The 15,249-nt window shown below is 42.6% G+C and overlaps 3 protein-coding genes across 3 annotated transcripts; all 3 read right to left on the bottom strand.

The window, feature by feature from the left end:
* Positions 1 to 287: 287 nt before the first annotated feature.
* arl9 (ADP-ribosylation factor-like 9) lies at positions 288 to 4,308 on the bottom strand. The gene is made up of 4 exons (XM_035161141.2): positions 3,886 to 4,308; positions 3,356 to 3,524; positions 3,081 to 3,256; positions 288 to 2,490 (listed from the first exon to the last, which is right to left on the bottom strand). The coding sequence occupies exons 1-4, from the start codon at positions 4,171 to 4,173 to the stop codon at positions 2,314 to 2,316; spliced, it is 810 nt and encodes a 269-aa protein (XP_035017032.2). The 5' UTR covers positions 4,174 to 4,308; the 3' UTR covers positions 288 to 2,313.
* Positions 4,309 to 4,850: 542 nt separating this feature from the next.
* On the bottom strand, positions 4,851 to 6,150 carry LOC118112109 (snRNA-activating protein complex subunit 1-like). Its single transcript, XM_035161140.2, has one exon. It carries the CDS (start codon positions 6,059 to 6,061, stop codon positions 5,024 to 5,026), a length of 1,038 nt encoding a protein of 345 aa, XP_035017031.2. The 5' UTR covers positions 6,062 to 6,150; the 3' UTR covers positions 4,851 to 5,023.
* Positions 6,151 to 7,039: 889 nt separating this feature from the next.
* srp72 (signal recognition particle 72) lies at positions 7,040 to 14,875 on the bottom strand. The gene is made up of 19 exons (XM_035161139.2): positions 14,743 to 14,875; positions 13,542 to 13,662; positions 13,264 to 13,384; positions 12,960 to 13,103; positions 12,647 to 12,758; positions 12,526 to 12,557; positions 12,165 to 12,289; positions 11,901 to 11,958; positions 11,610 to 11,741; positions 11,396 to 11,524; positions 10,987 to 11,059; positions 10,617 to 10,681; positions 10,397 to 10,492; positions 10,113 to 10,216; positions 9,901 to 9,978; positions 9,424 to 9,561; positions 9,293 to 9,330; positions 8,971 to 9,130; positions 7,040 to 8,496 (listed from the first exon to the last, which is right to left on the bottom strand). Exons 1-19 carry the CDS (start codon positions 14,840 to 14,842, stop codon positions 8,316 to 8,318), a joined length of 2,007 nt encoding a protein of 668 aa, XP_035017030.1. The 5' UTR covers positions 14,843 to 14,875; the 3' UTR covers positions 7,040 to 8,315.
* Positions 14,876 to 15,249: the final 374 nt, after the last annotated feature.

Genomic DNA, 15,249 nt, shown 5'->3' with positions numbered 1-15,249 from the left:
ATTCATACGCAGCACAGGAAGAGGACAGTGATACGATGAGGTCGCTGGACATGTCGGCTGCTGCAGCATCTGTGTGTTCTGATCAGATTCCAGATGTGAAGGTTTTTAATTTATCTGCATTCTCAGATTTAACTGTTTTTTAGTTTTAACCACATCAACATGTCACTGTGTGTGTGGGCTGAGGGGATAGAGACTGTCCTGTGTGTGTGTGTGTGTGTGTGTGTGTGTGTGTGTGTGTGTGTGTGTGTGTCTGTGATCTGCTCAATAACTAAAAACTCCACAGACAATTACTTGAAATATTTTTATTTAAATGTGAAAAACAGTACAAACAGTCCGGACCACGACAAAGTGTCTGGAGCGTTACACAATTTTTGATCTTCAAGGTTCTGAGCTTCTCCACGTTCAGTTTGAAATATATAAAGATATATATTGGAGATGATATTGAAGCAGCAAGTCTCTGTTTTAATTTTAAAAAGGTAATAAGAAATAACTGTGTAGGAGATAAAGACTGTTTAACACATGGTGGCAAACGTGTAGGGTTTCAAATGTACGTAAAACACAGAGCAACAATCAGAAGTGTAAAGACGAAGCAAATTAATTATTCAATTATTCATTTAGTGACAAAAGAATCTGTTTAAACTGTAACAAGAACTTTTATTATTAGAATATTTATTTTAGTATATACGTTTAAGTATTTAAGAACAGAACTGTGCAGGAAGTATTAAACAGTGAAGTCAAATTAAAGCTGAGACTTTCATGTAGCGTCTGTTATTTGATTTCAAACTGAACGAGCACAAGCTTAGAACCTGCAGAACAGAAAAATGTGTAACTTTCCAAAATTCTTCTGGTAAAAACTACATCAAACTGGGAGGAACCGTTCCACACACAATACTTTAAACTTTTTAACTTTCAACTGGACATGGTTTGGTTTTCGAAAAACTTTGGATATGCTGTTAAAAACGTTTACATTCTTCGAACAGTGATACACATGAAGGCTTTATCCCAAAGTGAATTAAACTTTGATTTCACCCTATGAAATAAGTAATAAGACAAAGATAATGAGTAAAAAGCTGAGTGGTAACTTCTCTCTGAACAGCGACAACACATAAAGCTTACCCCCCCCCCAAAAAAAGAAAATAAAGCAAAACACCTGTGGTTTAATTTCTCTTTTCAAAAAAGTCAATTCCCTTTTTTTTTAAGATTAAGACAAAGTTCAAACAGGGAAATGACGTCGTATCGTAAAAGTCACAGTGATTTTAAAGCTGTAAACCAACACGGACGCTCCAGTGAGAAACGAGATCACGTCGGTTTGGTAACGTCGTTGATAAAATCACAATAAAACGACTTCCTGCTCCTATTAACAGCTGTTTCATTTAGACATTAAACAAACGCTGGTTTCCTGTTGAAACTATGCTTTGAAATATTAATATTTATTGTGTCTGCAGCTCCAGTGGAGGGTCAGTGTTAGAAAAATTTAAAGACCCAGACATCATGTCACGCTGCAGTTTTCTTCAGATTTGTGCTTTGCTTTGAAACTTTGGTGTCGGCACAGATTCAATTTTGACCAAATAATAGATTAATGTAATGTTCAGCTGGTGTCGGAGCGTGATATGTTTATTCTCTTCCTAGTTTAGCTTCTTTTAGGTCTTTAAGGTCCCGTTCAGACCTGGTGTGAAGACCTGTCCTGAATGTGTCTCCTCCTCAGGACGACTCATCAGACCTGGTGTGAAGACCTGTCCTGAACGTGTCTCCTGTGACCACGAGTGACAGGAGACCTGGACCTGGCGCTGACCACCTGTGATGAGTCCACTCAGGACAGACGTTAACACCAGGTCTGAAGGGGTCGATGTTGAGGTATTGAATATTCTGTAGATTATGAGATTAGAAAAATAAACCGTTTCTTACAACTGTGCTTTTAATGTGTTTGTTTGCATTCACTCCAAAGAAATAAAAACTGTGATGTGAACTAACTGTTCGCTCGTCGCTGGTGATAAATCTGCAAACTCTAGAGTGAACTGAAATCAGTGAAGGCAGCGCATGATGCTCGTTACCATCATGAACAGACTGAACCTAAGAGACGAGTTTTAAACGATTACAGTCTTCAGATCTGGTGATTCGGTGACTGTGAAATAAAAAGCGTGTTCTTTAATCCCTATTCTAAACGTACCCAAAACAAGACGTTTTAATTTTCTCACAAATAAATAAAAAAAAGACTTTCAGCCAAGCTGGTGTCGTGAAAACAATAAAGTGAAGAAGTGCAAAGAAAACACAAGATTAAGTGAACGACCACAGACGAACTGTAACCGACGTGTCTTATCTGCTCTCGCAAACCATCTGGACGATCAGGTCCCGGGCGTCCTGAACGCCCGAGCTCAGCTCCGCCTCGCCCTTCCTCACGTAGGTGCCGATGAGGAACAGCCTGCGGTCGCCGACCTCCGACAGCGACAGAGCGTCGTGGAGGTCGGTGATGCTGCAGGCGCCCGGGAGATCCTGGAAACAAGAGGGGGAGAAGGTAGAGGACATGAGGAGACGCGTGGTGGAGACACATTTAGACAGTTTCTAAATGTGTAACTGTGTCCACGTTGTTAAGGAATAAGAGGATTCTTCATCTGAGTCTTAGATTCTGGTGAAGACGGAGGAAACCACTTTCTACAGCCGTGTTCTGACATGTGAGCAGATTATTGGGTACAGGACATTTTCCATATTTACCTTTTACCTACGAAGAACACAGCAGGAGATTGTAGAAGTAATTTCTAATACAAAAATGCCCCGATTATGTTCTGGAAATTAAAGTTTTTATAAAAATCAAACTGAATATATTTGGGTTTTGAGGATAAAGCAAAATAAAAATACACGGAAGACACCACAGACCCTGGGAAACTGTGATTTACCATCTACTTCCAAACATTTTAAAGTTAATTGATCTTTCATCAGCAGGTTAATCGATAATTAATCACAAATCATCTGAATAAAAATCTCCTGAATACAAAGCGAAGCTGCGTTAACAGATTTCAAACCGAACACAGACGCTCACAGGCTTTTTATTGAAAAGCATCTCGAGTGCTTTCTGTCACACTCACCTGTTTGTTGGCCAGCACCATTAGAGGCAGGCTGGGGTCAGAGGTCAGCAGCGCGTGTAAATGTTCCCTAGCAACTGGGAAGTGCTGTGGGTGGGAGGAGTCGACCACGAACACCAGCAGCAGAGCCTTGGACATGTATTTCTGCCAGTACGGCCGCAGCTCCTCTTTACCGCCGACTGACAGACACACAACAGATCATCACAATCACCATGGAGCCCATTTTATCTCCTGTGACTTTAACGTGTTTAACGACTTTAACGTGTCGTCAGACTCACTCTCTAAGAACTCGATGTGCAGGTCCTCTCTGTTGATGGACACGGCGTTGAAGCCCTGAGTCGGCTGCATGTCCTGCTCCAGGCTGCCGGTGGACAGACAGTGCAGCAGACTGGTTTTACCGGCTCCATCCAGACCCAGAACCAGAACCTGGGTCCCCCTCGGCCTGGACTGTGGACAGACACACACACACACACACACAGACCGATACACATCAGATAAAGTAACACAAAACAAATACAGAGCGCTGCAGAATCACAACAAGGACACACAACATGACTCAAAACGACTAAAAACTAAAAACAAAATGACCACAAAGACACAATCCCAATAGAAAGAGACACAACATGTCTACAGTGACATGGGTGGGGTGTGTGTGTGTGTGAGTATGTGTGTGTGTGTGTGTCCGCCCCTGTTACATTTTTATTTCCTATATAATTTTAATATTTTCACAGAAAACTAAACCCTCCAACATCCTCCAGCCTCCAGCCGAGCTCCTCAGCAGCTCGAGTCCGGGGAAGACGCCTCTTACCTCGGGTGGTTCTGGGTGTTTGTCCGCAGCAACAGGCGGAGGAGCAGCTGCAGCAGAGACTATCTTCATCTTCTCCTCTTCCTCCTCCTTCCTCCTCCTCCTCTCTCCATCCACCTCCTTCCTGTCTTCTCCCTCCTGTCCTCCTCCACCACCTCCTCCTGCTCCTCCGGCCCGGGCTCCAGGCGTCTTCTTCCCGGAGAAGGACGCGTAGTTCCAGATCAGATACGCGACGCCCCCCGCCACCGCCGCGGAGGCACCGAGGACTCCGGCTTCTCTCCACCCGACCATGGTGCTCGACTGGCGGCTTCGCTGCTCACAGGCGGGCGGACATTGTTCTGGGTGAAGTTTTAAATTCGCCTCCTGCTGCGGATCAGCTCCTCAACAAGTGGATTAACGAACAGGAAGCTGCGGGAACTCATTTCCGGCCTGTTTACCCGCTCTGTGTTGATGCGCTGCCGCAGGCTGACCACCAGGGGGCGCGACCTTCCCTTCCCCATGTCAACTGAACTCGAAATCAATATTTATATTAATCAATGTTTATTTTTCTATTATCTTGAGATACGGTGGAGTTTCACCTACACAGTGATATAAGGTTTCTTAGAAAATAGAATAAATAAATAGACATTAAATTAAAAATAAAACATTTCTACTCCCTTTTCTCAATTCAGATTCTAATTGTTTTCACGTGATATTACTGAAACTTTTAAAACATTAAAGGCTTTATTGTAATGATTATATTTTATTCACTTTTACACAACTGAGTTATTATTTTAGATCAAACATAATCTTCAGATATTCCATTTATAATACTTTCAAATACAGAAAAGGATTTTTAACTCTTGTTTATTCTTTGTTTTTTAAATAAAACTCATATCAAAGTCATATAATTCCACATTAAAACAAAATAGGAACTCGAGAAACATGCATCAGCAGACCAGTACATTTATTTAGAAATGAAAAGGATGCCAATGTAATATTTTTTTATACAATAACTGAACAAACAACATCAACAAATCAACTCAAATCCAACTCTATAGAAAAGTAAACTCTTTATTTTAAATGAACCGAGCCGGGTTGAACCTGTCGCCCTCCTTCCCTCCCATCACGGTCTGAGCGGTGCTGTCGGGTCGTCTCCTCTTCACTGGTCCCCCGTCGGCTTCTCAGGAGCAGTGAGGAGCCAGGCGTTGAGCTTGTTCTTCTCCGGCACCACCCTGAGGTTCTGCCTGGTCCGGGCCCTCAGGGACGGGGGCCTCTTTTTGTGGCTAGCCCCAGTCTCCTGATTGTGCTCCGCCCTCGAGGACTCCACCACCTGGGTCTGGCGGTGCCTCCGGGCCTTGGACACCTCTTGGACACCGCTGTAGCTCTTGTTCTTGATGGAGCACAGGAGCCTGGCCCTGCTGCTGGACTCCTCATCTGGTTTCTCGTCCTCCTCGTCGTCTCCAGAGTTCTTGTCTTTGCCGTTTTGTGAGAACGTCTTCTGCTGCCATGTGAGGAACTCTGACATGGTATCCTTCAGGTGGGAGGCAAAGTCTTGCTGCGTCATGGTGACCTGGCTGCTGACCTCCACCGTGGCCTCCTTCAGCGTCTCATACTGGGCCTGGACGTTGGTCATCTCCTCCAGGAAGTCTGCGGAGACGAGCTCCTGCACGGCCGTGGCCCTCCCCAGAAACCCTGCACACACCGGCTCCTTCTTTGGCTTCCTCTGCTTTATGAAGGACAGGAAGTGAGGCATGGCGGTGTAGTGTATGGCTTTGATGGACACCAGCTTCTTGTAGATGTAAAGCACATCATGATGCCCAGCTTCCACAGAATCCTTCAGGAACTTCTGCACCTGGTCCCAGTACTGCAGGGCCAGTCTGATCTTCACAGGTGGAACAGCGGGCTGCGTGTGGTAGAAACCGAACATCAGGTACAGGCCTCCCACTCGGATTTGGTAGCTGTACGGAGACAGGAAGTACTTCATGGCTGTGGCTAGTGTCACTCTGCTGAACCTCTTCTTCTCACTCACACCTGCGCAGCCCAAGAAGACATCAGAGAGGCCCATGTTCCTCCAGATGGCTGAAAACACCTCGTACCTCACAGAGTCGGCGTGCTGGAAGCGAGCCAGCAGCTCCTCCACGTCCTCCGTCAGAGGGTGGAAGAAGAAGTCGGTGTAGATGGGGGGAAGACGAGGCATCGTGTCCACAACACCTCACAACTCAACAGCTGCAGATCTGAGGAGCTCGAAACAAAACCAGGAGAGGAGCACAGTCCAGACAGGTGAGGCTCGATTTCAGCCAATCACCTGAGAGCTGGGTCTAGGAGTGGGCGGGGATAATCAGGTCAATTATCCAATCAAGAGAACTGCTGCGGACATTGTTTGTCCACATGTCACCGAACGTCTCCACTACGAAGGATGAAAAAGACCATACATAAATATAACAATATATGTATATATTTATATAAATATAAGTACAATGGAATAGATAAATGAAAAAAAACCATTAATAAATTTGGAAATGAAACATACGATTCCTATATTTATACATGTATTAATTTGGATGTTAATTTATTTCCTCATTTATCTAATTAGAAATTAATTCATGTATTTCTCAATGTATACATTAATGTATTCATAAATTTGTACTTTTTGTATTTGTACATTTATGTATTCGGATTTTTGTATATTTCTCCACAATTTTATAAATATATTTCTACATTTATTTATCTGTTTATATATATGATGTGCACACGATTAAAGGAAAACATTAATGAGCCCTCAGGCAAAGTGCTGTTCTGCAAACACTGACCCAATTAAAGCACAGGTTAATGTTTGGTTTAAGAAAAATCATGCACACAATAACTGATCAGCTAATAAGAGCAGGTCATAAACTAAATATTATCCTGTTTTAGTCTTAATAAGTAGATTATATGTATAGTTCATTATTTTCACATTATAGAAATTACTCTAAATGTGAAATACTGAAATGCATTATTACTGCCTTTATATCCCTTGATTTTATTCTGACAGCTGGATCCATAAGCTTAGTTAAAAAAAATATTCATAAGCTAAAAGAAAAACTAAAAATACAAACCCGATCATTAAAATCTTCTCTCCTGCCAAACGTCAACAAAAACACAATTTGAGCCACAAACACAAGTAACACAGGAGGTCTTTGTGTTGCTGTTAGTTTTATTAAGATTTAACAAAACTGGAAACCTGTTTGGCCAAAAGTCTCTTTCCTCATTTCCTAAAACATGCATCGGACAGAATTAAACTCGAGTTAAAATTCTCTCTCGCTTGAATTAAGACCAACACAGGAATTCAAAAATAAATATTCTTTGACATTTCATCCAATGCTCAGAGGTCGATGGTCGACTGAAAGTAAAGGGACAATTTCAGAGATGATGCAGAGTTTGACGTCCGACCACAAAATATTAAAAGACAATTCTCCCAAATCGGAACTTCAAGTTACATCGTCGAAGCAGCAGGTTTCACAAAATGTCCAAAAGGTCCTTAAACTCATCCGTGTTTTCCACAGTATCAAGATTTCTTGTTTTAATTATTGGATGAAAATGAACACGTTCAACATTGTGGCTGATTGCAAACAGCATCCTCACATGTGGAAGATGCATCTGTGAAACATGTTCAAGGGGAGAAAGATGCATGATTTGATATAAAAAATATTCAAGCTCGGTTGGAGGAGCCGGCTTCATGTCAGACTTTTCCAGAGGAGGAAAACTTGAGGAACCTGACGAGGAGAGCTGAGAGAGAAGCTCTCCAGTCTGAGCTGAACGCTGGAGCTCAGAGATCTGCAGAAGAGAACCAGCTACTCTCTACAGTTACAGATGTGACTGTACAGAAGCCACCTCTGGATTAACAGGAAGGTTCTCATTGAGGCGAGTGCACAGCTGGAGGAACGACATGTCTAAGTTTCTTGATGCATCGGATTCATTTAGTAACGTTGGAGCTCTTGAATTTTTAATTTGCACATCTGAATGGCTCCTGTATCGAGATGTGAAGCAGAGGCTCATGGGTAATGTAGGATTCAGATCCACCTACCAAACCAGAACTTGATTTCGGTCTCCACACACTAAGTAAAAGCCTCTTTCCTGTCAGTGGACATTTAAAAAGAAGTTTCAGTGACTGAGGAAGTTTTCATTTAATCATTCTCGTCTCACCTCAAAGTTCATGAACTTGAGAGAAATCAAAACTCTCACTTGAGGAAACGTCATCTTCTGAAGAGCAACTAAAAGTTCATTTTAGAGAAGCTGTCCTTTAAACGTTCAGCGAAAAGGGGAAGTTTTGGTTTGAGACATTTAAATGAACGGCAACAACAAAAGTAAAATGAAAGTTGAAACATAAAAAAAAAAAAGAGAGTTTATGATCTCTTGGTGATTTGTCGGCCACACAAACGTCAATGTGTCCCGTGGCTCTCTCCTCCTCCCGTCTACCAGCCTCCTTTCCCGCCCTTCTTCTTCTTCTGTGGTGCCTTCTTGCGAGTGGCCCCCGAGGCGGCAGGTTTCTGCTGCCGCGGTGGGACCACGTTGCTGCCGGGGGCTGAAGTGGAGCCGGACGCAGACCCTGGTCTGGGGGAGGTAGGGGGGCTAGTGGCCGTCTTACTGGCGTCCCTGGAACGGAGAGAGAAAACCAATGGGTGTCACAGATTGTTCTCAAACTCTTAACATCTAACGGATTCATCAACTGTTTCAACAAAACTCTTCTACATCCATATAGAAATGTTATGATTTATGGATTTTTTTACAAAAACCCAATTCTACAATTCCTGTGTGTGATTAAAACTCATAAAGAGACGAATTGAAAGCTGATATTTTAACATCTCGTGTTAAAGCAGTTAGACATTCATTCTAACAGATGGACTTTTCATTAGTCCGACTTTATTTTGGCCAAGAGACCACATGTGCAGTTTCTCCTGCACAGCAGCTGGAGGTCTCCGCTGAGGATTCATTGGCAGAGAAATAAAAAAAAGGACAATTTCTGCTGCTTTTCCTCCATTAGAAGAGTTGATCACAAGGTTCAAATTACAGGAATTTCCCCTCCAGACAGCTCTTTCTCACAGGTGACGTGCACATGCTCCTACTCACAGCTCGGCTGAAGCTCCTGGCGTCGCTCCCTGCGTGCCTTTTCCGATCTGATCCTTCTTCTTTCCCTTCTTCTTGCCTCTGTAGTAGGTGCGCTCCTTCATGGGAAGCCACCTCTCAAGGTCGGGGGTTGCTTTAGGGTCGCAGTTCTTGGGTAATTTGCCTAAAATGAGAGTATACTTCATTATGCTTCATTGCTCCGACAGAATAAATCACCATGTGTGGCAGCAGGGGGCGCTGTTGCTGAGTAAACGTTACTCAGTGTTGTAAAGATTATCTCAATACAAGGACTTTATAAAATATGAGGTAACAAGTGACAACGTACCTTTCTTCTTCTTCCTCTTCTTCTTGATCTCAGCTTGGCTGTAAAGGAAATGCAGACATGTAGGTTAAAACAGCTTCTATAAAAATAATTGAATAAATGTGAAAATCATGAATCCGACGTGGCGGCCTTACCCTTGTTCTTTAGGAAGAGTTTCTCCCGGGACTTTAGCGGCTTTTTTCCTGACATATGTGGCCCCGTGTGAGTTTTCCAGCTCGTCCACGTCCACGTTGAGAGACATGGCCTCGGCGGAGGGGAGGTGTTTGCTAAGGCTAGAGAGGAACGCTAAGGAAACATTGTTCTGACACTTCACCTGCACTCCATCATTTCAGATTCTAGATCAACCATCTGTCGTTTGGTCTTCTGAGGCTTCAAAGAACATTTTCTTTCATCATCAATTAATCTGCTGGATATTTACTTGGTGAAACAACTGATTGTTTTTCCTGTAAAATGATAAAAATGGTAGAAAATGTAACTAGTTTTTCCAGAGCCCATAACAGCATCTTCACACGTCTTAAACTATTAATCAAGACAAAAAATACTTGCTCATTATTTTCTGTTGATCAACTGCTAGAATAAATCAGCAAATGTTCGGTAGGTGAAAAGGATACGATTTGGCTTTGTCTGTGTCCACCAGGGAATACGCTGAGATGAGTTGTGCCAACGTGTGGATGTCCTTGGTGTTCTGACTGTTTAAATAAAAATAAAAATATATATATGTTAGCATGAAGTGATATCAAGTTTGATAAATCAGCAGCTGAGAGTTAACCTCTGAGATGCACGTCATGTGTTACTCTGCTACTCCCCACATGCTGGGACTCACTTCCACAGCTGCTCCAGATCACTAATGGCTTCCTTCTTCCGTCCGTACTTCAGTTTGAAGTTGGCAGCTTCTCGTACGAGAGCCAAGTGTGAAGCAGATCCAGGCTGCGGAGCAAAAAATACAAAGAACAGGAACATTACACAGTGGAAACATGTTCAGGAACTAACATGTGTGTCGGATTGTCTTTACACACACACACACACAGTTATGGCTATAAGTGGTTATTCGTTTTTAAAAATAACTTTCTCCACTGGATTTATTACCATAGTCTGTCAATACAGTACCTGTTCAGACTGGAAATACTCGATAGCTTGTTTGAAGACGTCAATAGCGCTGTCGATGTCTTCTTCATGGGAGTACATCGTTACTAGAGCTGAAATCTGAGGAGTGACACACAGAGTTAGAGTCAATGTGATGAGAAATGACTTTAAAACAGTTAAAAGTATGAAATCGACACTATCTGATGACTTAAATGCACAATGATGTTTTCCTTTAAAGACTTACCATCCCTGATTTGTGCTTGAACTCTTCAATGGACCTCAGGACATCGCAGGCTTTTGTCACATGACCTGAGGACCAAAACAAATCAATTAAACAAAGTGTAACGACACAAATTCAGCTCCTGAGACCCACAAAGAGCCCATAACAACAAAAACCTCCAAATTAATCACAAAACACTGAATGAATATTTTTCTATCAAACGTTTTACTTAAAAATAACAGAATAAACCACTAAGTTAGTCAAATATATGCCTTCATATGAGCTATATTATAAGAAATTTGAAGATTTTTGAATTTCTATAACTTCTTATGCCAAGACGGTAGAATTTGTCCGAACGCATCAAATCATAAACCAAATAAAAACACAACGGTACCTTGTATTAAATATAGTTGTGCCATTGTCAGTTTGATGCCAGACGCACTCTCTGGATGCTGATCAGAGAATTGCTGGAAAACAGTAAAGAGACAGTTTAAGATCTGTGAAAACACAAATCGCTGGATGCACACACGATAGTGACGATGTTATCAGCAGCACACACTGGATTGTAGCAGCTGTGGATGAATGGAACCATAAAGAGCGGGAAAACAAACAGCTGGGAGCTGATCATGTTTTACATTTAATAGTACTCAACATTTATAGAGCCACAGACATTGGGCACAACAGCTAAATTAGCTTAATTTGGTAAATAGAGTTAAAGTCATTGACAGGGTGTTTTAAAGTGTATGTGAAAAACGATGTTTACGTACATTTTAATTGTGGGAATGAAACAAACTCGTTCGTACCTGGAGCAGCTCGATGGCTCGGCTGTGCTGCTTCTCTCTGCACAGCTGAGCGACCTGGATGAGGACCGGTCGAGGGTGACCCGGGTTCTGAGACTGAAGATTGGAGGACAGTTTCCTGCACTGATCGGCCTGTTAACGACAAACAGCAACATCAGTCATCACTGTAACGTCCTCCTCTGAGTCACATCTGGGGATTTTGTTTCCATCACCGTACCTGATTTGTGTACATGGCCAGCAGAGCTTTGTTGAAGTCGATGGCCTGCAGCTGCTTCTTCGCCAACTTGTACTCAACACCCTCAGTGTTGGTGAGTTTCACCTTCTTCTTTGAGTCGAACACGTTTTGGTCCTGAGGGAACAGACAGAGCGTTAATGAAAACATCTCTTGCTCCAGTTGGAATCAGGCCTGATGAGCCTGGTTAAGAATGAAGTAATGAGGTTCGCTGTTATGTCTCGATGCTGATTAGCTCATTAAACACAGACGTTGGCAGGCTCACAGTCCACCCACCTTGTTTATCGTGATGATGTTGTTGGCAGTCACAGCGAGCAGCCCCACGTCTGACGGTCTGGAAATAAATCAAACAATTACACATTAAAATTAAAATCTCTTCTACAGCCTTTTGAATGGCTTCTGAAACCATTTCCTTTAGATCTAGCAGAAATCCTCATGTACCGTCACAACCCAAATTCAAACTTCACTACGGCAACATCATTTCAACCCTAGTTTCTTTCTTCTCATCTATATTCCTCACGTTAAACATCCTGGACTTACTTGAGCTTGATGACCTGGTTGTACAGCTGCAGCGCCTCATCTGTCCGACCTTGTAACTGAATGATGTAAGCCATCTGAGAATGAATGACGGCCAACTCCGACTCAATGTCCTCTTCAGTTACATCCTTCAAGGGAACAAGCCAGGAATGACAAGTGATTATTCTGGGGAGAACTCAATCACCCGGAGCTTGGGACAGTACATGTGGGACTCACCCTCATGACAAAATTTGTTATTGACAACAGGATGAATCCCTTTCAGAAATGTCTGTGACTTCCCCAAAGCTTATCAAGGCCAGAATACAAGTCCAATTTGATAAATGATACAAACATATTTTAATAAAACAAAGTTCGTGCCACTTACAGAATCATCTGCCAGCGAGACTCTGCAAAGCTCTGAAGAAAAAAACAACAATAATTTAATATTAGATCGTAACAGGACAGAAAAGGACTTGATGATAAAAGGTACGAGGGCTGTGACCGACCTTCTGCCTGTTGTAATTTATTAAAAGCCTCCATGAGCTGTCCTTGGCCAATCAGAGCGCAGGCAGTGTTGTAACACAGCTCATAGGTCGACTCTGGGAGACCGAGATCTTCCTGCAGAGGGGGAAACACATCTTAAATTAATGCACAGTTAAGTTAAACATGAAGTGAGGCACACAAGAGCATGAGTGACGCAATCCAATCTACATTTGATTGCGTCACTCATGCTCTTGTTGTAAAAGCATCAGTTAATGACTAAAACATCAGCCCAGATGTGATCAACAACGCAAAAAGTATTGTCAGTGTGGTGTTTACCAGAGGGGCCTTCTCCCACTGACTCATTGCAGCCAGAACAGCAGCCAGGTTGGTCTTCCTCTCCTCCTCGTACTCATCCTGGGAGTTCCTGATCAGATCTGTGTAGACGGACTTGCAATCGTTGTATCGCTCCAGTCTGTACAACTAGGAAATGAAGAGGAAGAGACAAATCCAGTCAGCCACAGTTTCAGAGTTGGGAAGTAAAAAACCTGAGAGTATATGTTGTGCTTTCCACACAATATCTAACACTACACATCCAGCCTCCAGTAAGATTATATCTATGCTACTGGTCAGAAATCCTCACCACTTGACCGTAAAGCTCCTTCAGCTTGTCAGTTTGCTCCGGAGCATTTTCAATGGTCTTCAAGGCACTTTCCACTCTGTTCAGCCGGTACTCGCAGTACGCCTTCTCGAACACCACCTCACTGATGGACAAGAGAAAATAAAAATGATCTCAGTGATGAAATAAATGATGTCAAATCAGATTTTTGCTGTAGCTCTAATTACAGCAGGAATTAACGTTGACCAAACACGAGAGGGAGAAGTTAATGTCAAGTGAAATAAGTGGTTGTTGTTGTTTACCTGCCGAGCATTTTTGTATGAGTGTTCATGACATTCAGAGCCTCTTTGAAGCTGCCGTTCTGAGTAAGGCAAACGATTTTACACTGAAGGGCCGTCACATCCTCCCTGTTATCCTGCAAAACTGCGACAGAAGAGAAAACACACATTAGAACACGCTCAGTGATGCATATCATGGAAGAACAACAACACAGATTCAATGTTCAGAAAAAAGACATCACTTTAGTTCTCCTCCAATTTTTGCACCACTTCAGTGATTCAGATTTTTTAAACCTTCATTTCATTTATGAAAACAGAAAAAGGTGATTTAACTGCAGACCTGATCTGGTCTACATGGGGTTAAAGATATAAATGAAATATAAGTTTCAGAAATCTGACACAAAGTTTTGCACCTTCCTGGGTTAATGTGGATATACTGGTCTATACTGGTCAATACTGGTCATTTATCATACTCATCTATTTCAATCCATTGACTGCACTTTGCACCAGTGTTACCTCGTGTTTACGTAGAATTCAGCAAAGAACTTTATCTATACTTCTATTGCTTACTTTTGCAATACAGTCAGTTGTTATATATTTGTATAACATCGTGAGGAATCTTTATAAGAGGCGTGATGTGATTAGAGGATGAAACCCTTTGTTTCGTTGAGCTTCCACAGTGACAACAAAGATTAAGAATCATTTTCCACGTTTCCTCAGATGCAAAGAAGGAAAGAAAGTGAGTTTAAAATGGAGTTGAGGCTTTGCTCGGTTTTCCTTTCTCATCTATTTGACTAAATACTAGTTTAACTGCATTAAAACCGGATGATAGAGAGAAGTTCAAAGGTTCCTCCAGACTAGAGCAGCTCACTGGAAGCGGATCAGCTGCCAGCCATGAGAAGTTAGCATCCCGGCTAGGGACACGTCAGTGGTCAGAGGAGGACGGAGGAGATACGAGGCGGAGTATTAAACCTTCTTCACACATTAAACACACGGAAACAAGTTTATAATGTCGCTCGGACCCGGACGCGTGCAGCTTGGGGGAGAAGTTTGATCAACAAGTCGACGTTTGAGAGGTCTGGAAGGAAAGCTGCTGTTAGCCTAGCCACATGCTAACAGCTGGCCCAGTGCAGCCCGCTGCCCGGAGAAAAACCCCGTCCGCCGGCGGACTGGCCGCAGCTCCGGCGCTGCTCGACGGTCACACGGACACCAAAGGGCTCCTTACTTTTAGTGAGAGCCTTCAGGGCCCGGGTGTAGTCTCCATTCTGCCCGCAGCGGTTCACTTCGGTCCACAGCGAAGCCACGGACACTCCTCCGCTCGCCATCTTGGCCGAGTGACGTTCTGGGAGGAGCGGAAGTAGACCGGGTTCACTTCCGGTTCAGCGAGATAAATCTTTTTTTTTGTAAATAAATTCAAACACGCAAATAGAAGTTTAAAGATATTTTATGAGGTTTTCTTAAAAAGTTATTAATGGAGTAGATATTTTTTAAATATAAGGTTTTTATTTTCCTTTGTCGCAGATTTACGGTGCGTTCAATAACACAATTAAATACCGTAAAAATGCAGCTCCGATGTTCATCATAATAATCAGGACAATAACGTTACAATAATAAAAAGAATATGGAAAGTGCAAAAAGTCAGAATGTGGTTTAGAGTCCAGAGTAACTGGCAGAAAATATCAATGTGTGTTGGCGTTTTAATACTATTCCTAATAATTTCAGGTTTACACGT

This window comes from Hippoglossus stenolepis, chromosome 7, assembly GCF_022539355.2.
Source record: "Hippoglossus stenolepis isolate QCI-W04-F060 chromosome 7, HSTE1.2, whole genome shotgun sequence".
NCBI classification, from domain to species: domain Eukaryota; kingdom Metazoa; phylum Chordata; class Actinopteri; order Pleuronectiformes; family Pleuronectidae; genus Hippoglossus; species Hippoglossus stenolepis.
Note: the sequence above shows the minus strand (reverse complement) of the source record. Positions and strands in the feature narration are given on the sequence as shown.

Excerpts from the sequence above, each read along its gene's own strand:
- arl9 (XM_035161141.2), bottom strand. The coding sequence starts at position 4,173 with ATGGTCGGGTGGAGAGAAGCCGGAGTCCTCGGTGCCTCCGCGGCGGTG. Across the intron at positions 3,525-3,885 it reads AACACCCAGAACCACCCGAG|TCCAGGCCGAGGGGGACCCA; the intron begins GTAAGAGGCGTC and ends GTCTGTCCACAG. Across the intron at positions 3,257-3,355 it reads GCACATCGAGTTCTTAGAGA|TCGGCGGTAAAGAGGAGCTG; the intron begins GTGAGTCTGACG and ends TGTGTCTGTCAG.
- LOC118112109 (XM_035161140.2), bottom strand. The coding sequence starts at position 6,061 with ATGCCTCGTCTTCCCCCCATCTACACCGACTTCTTCTTCCACCCTCTG.
- srp72 (XM_035161139.2), bottom strand. The coding sequence starts at position 14,842 with ATGGCGAGCGGAGGAGTGTCCGTGGCTTCGCTGTGGACCGAAGTGAAC. Across the intron at positions 12,290-12,525 it reads TCTCGCTGGCAGATGATTCT|GATGTAACTGAAGAGGACAT; the intron begins GTAAGTGGCACG and ends GTTCCCTTGAAG. Across the intron at positions 10,217-10,396 it reads AGTATTTCCAGTCTGAACAG|CCTGGATCTGCTTCACACTT; the intron begins GTACTGTATTGA and ends TTTGCTCCGCAG.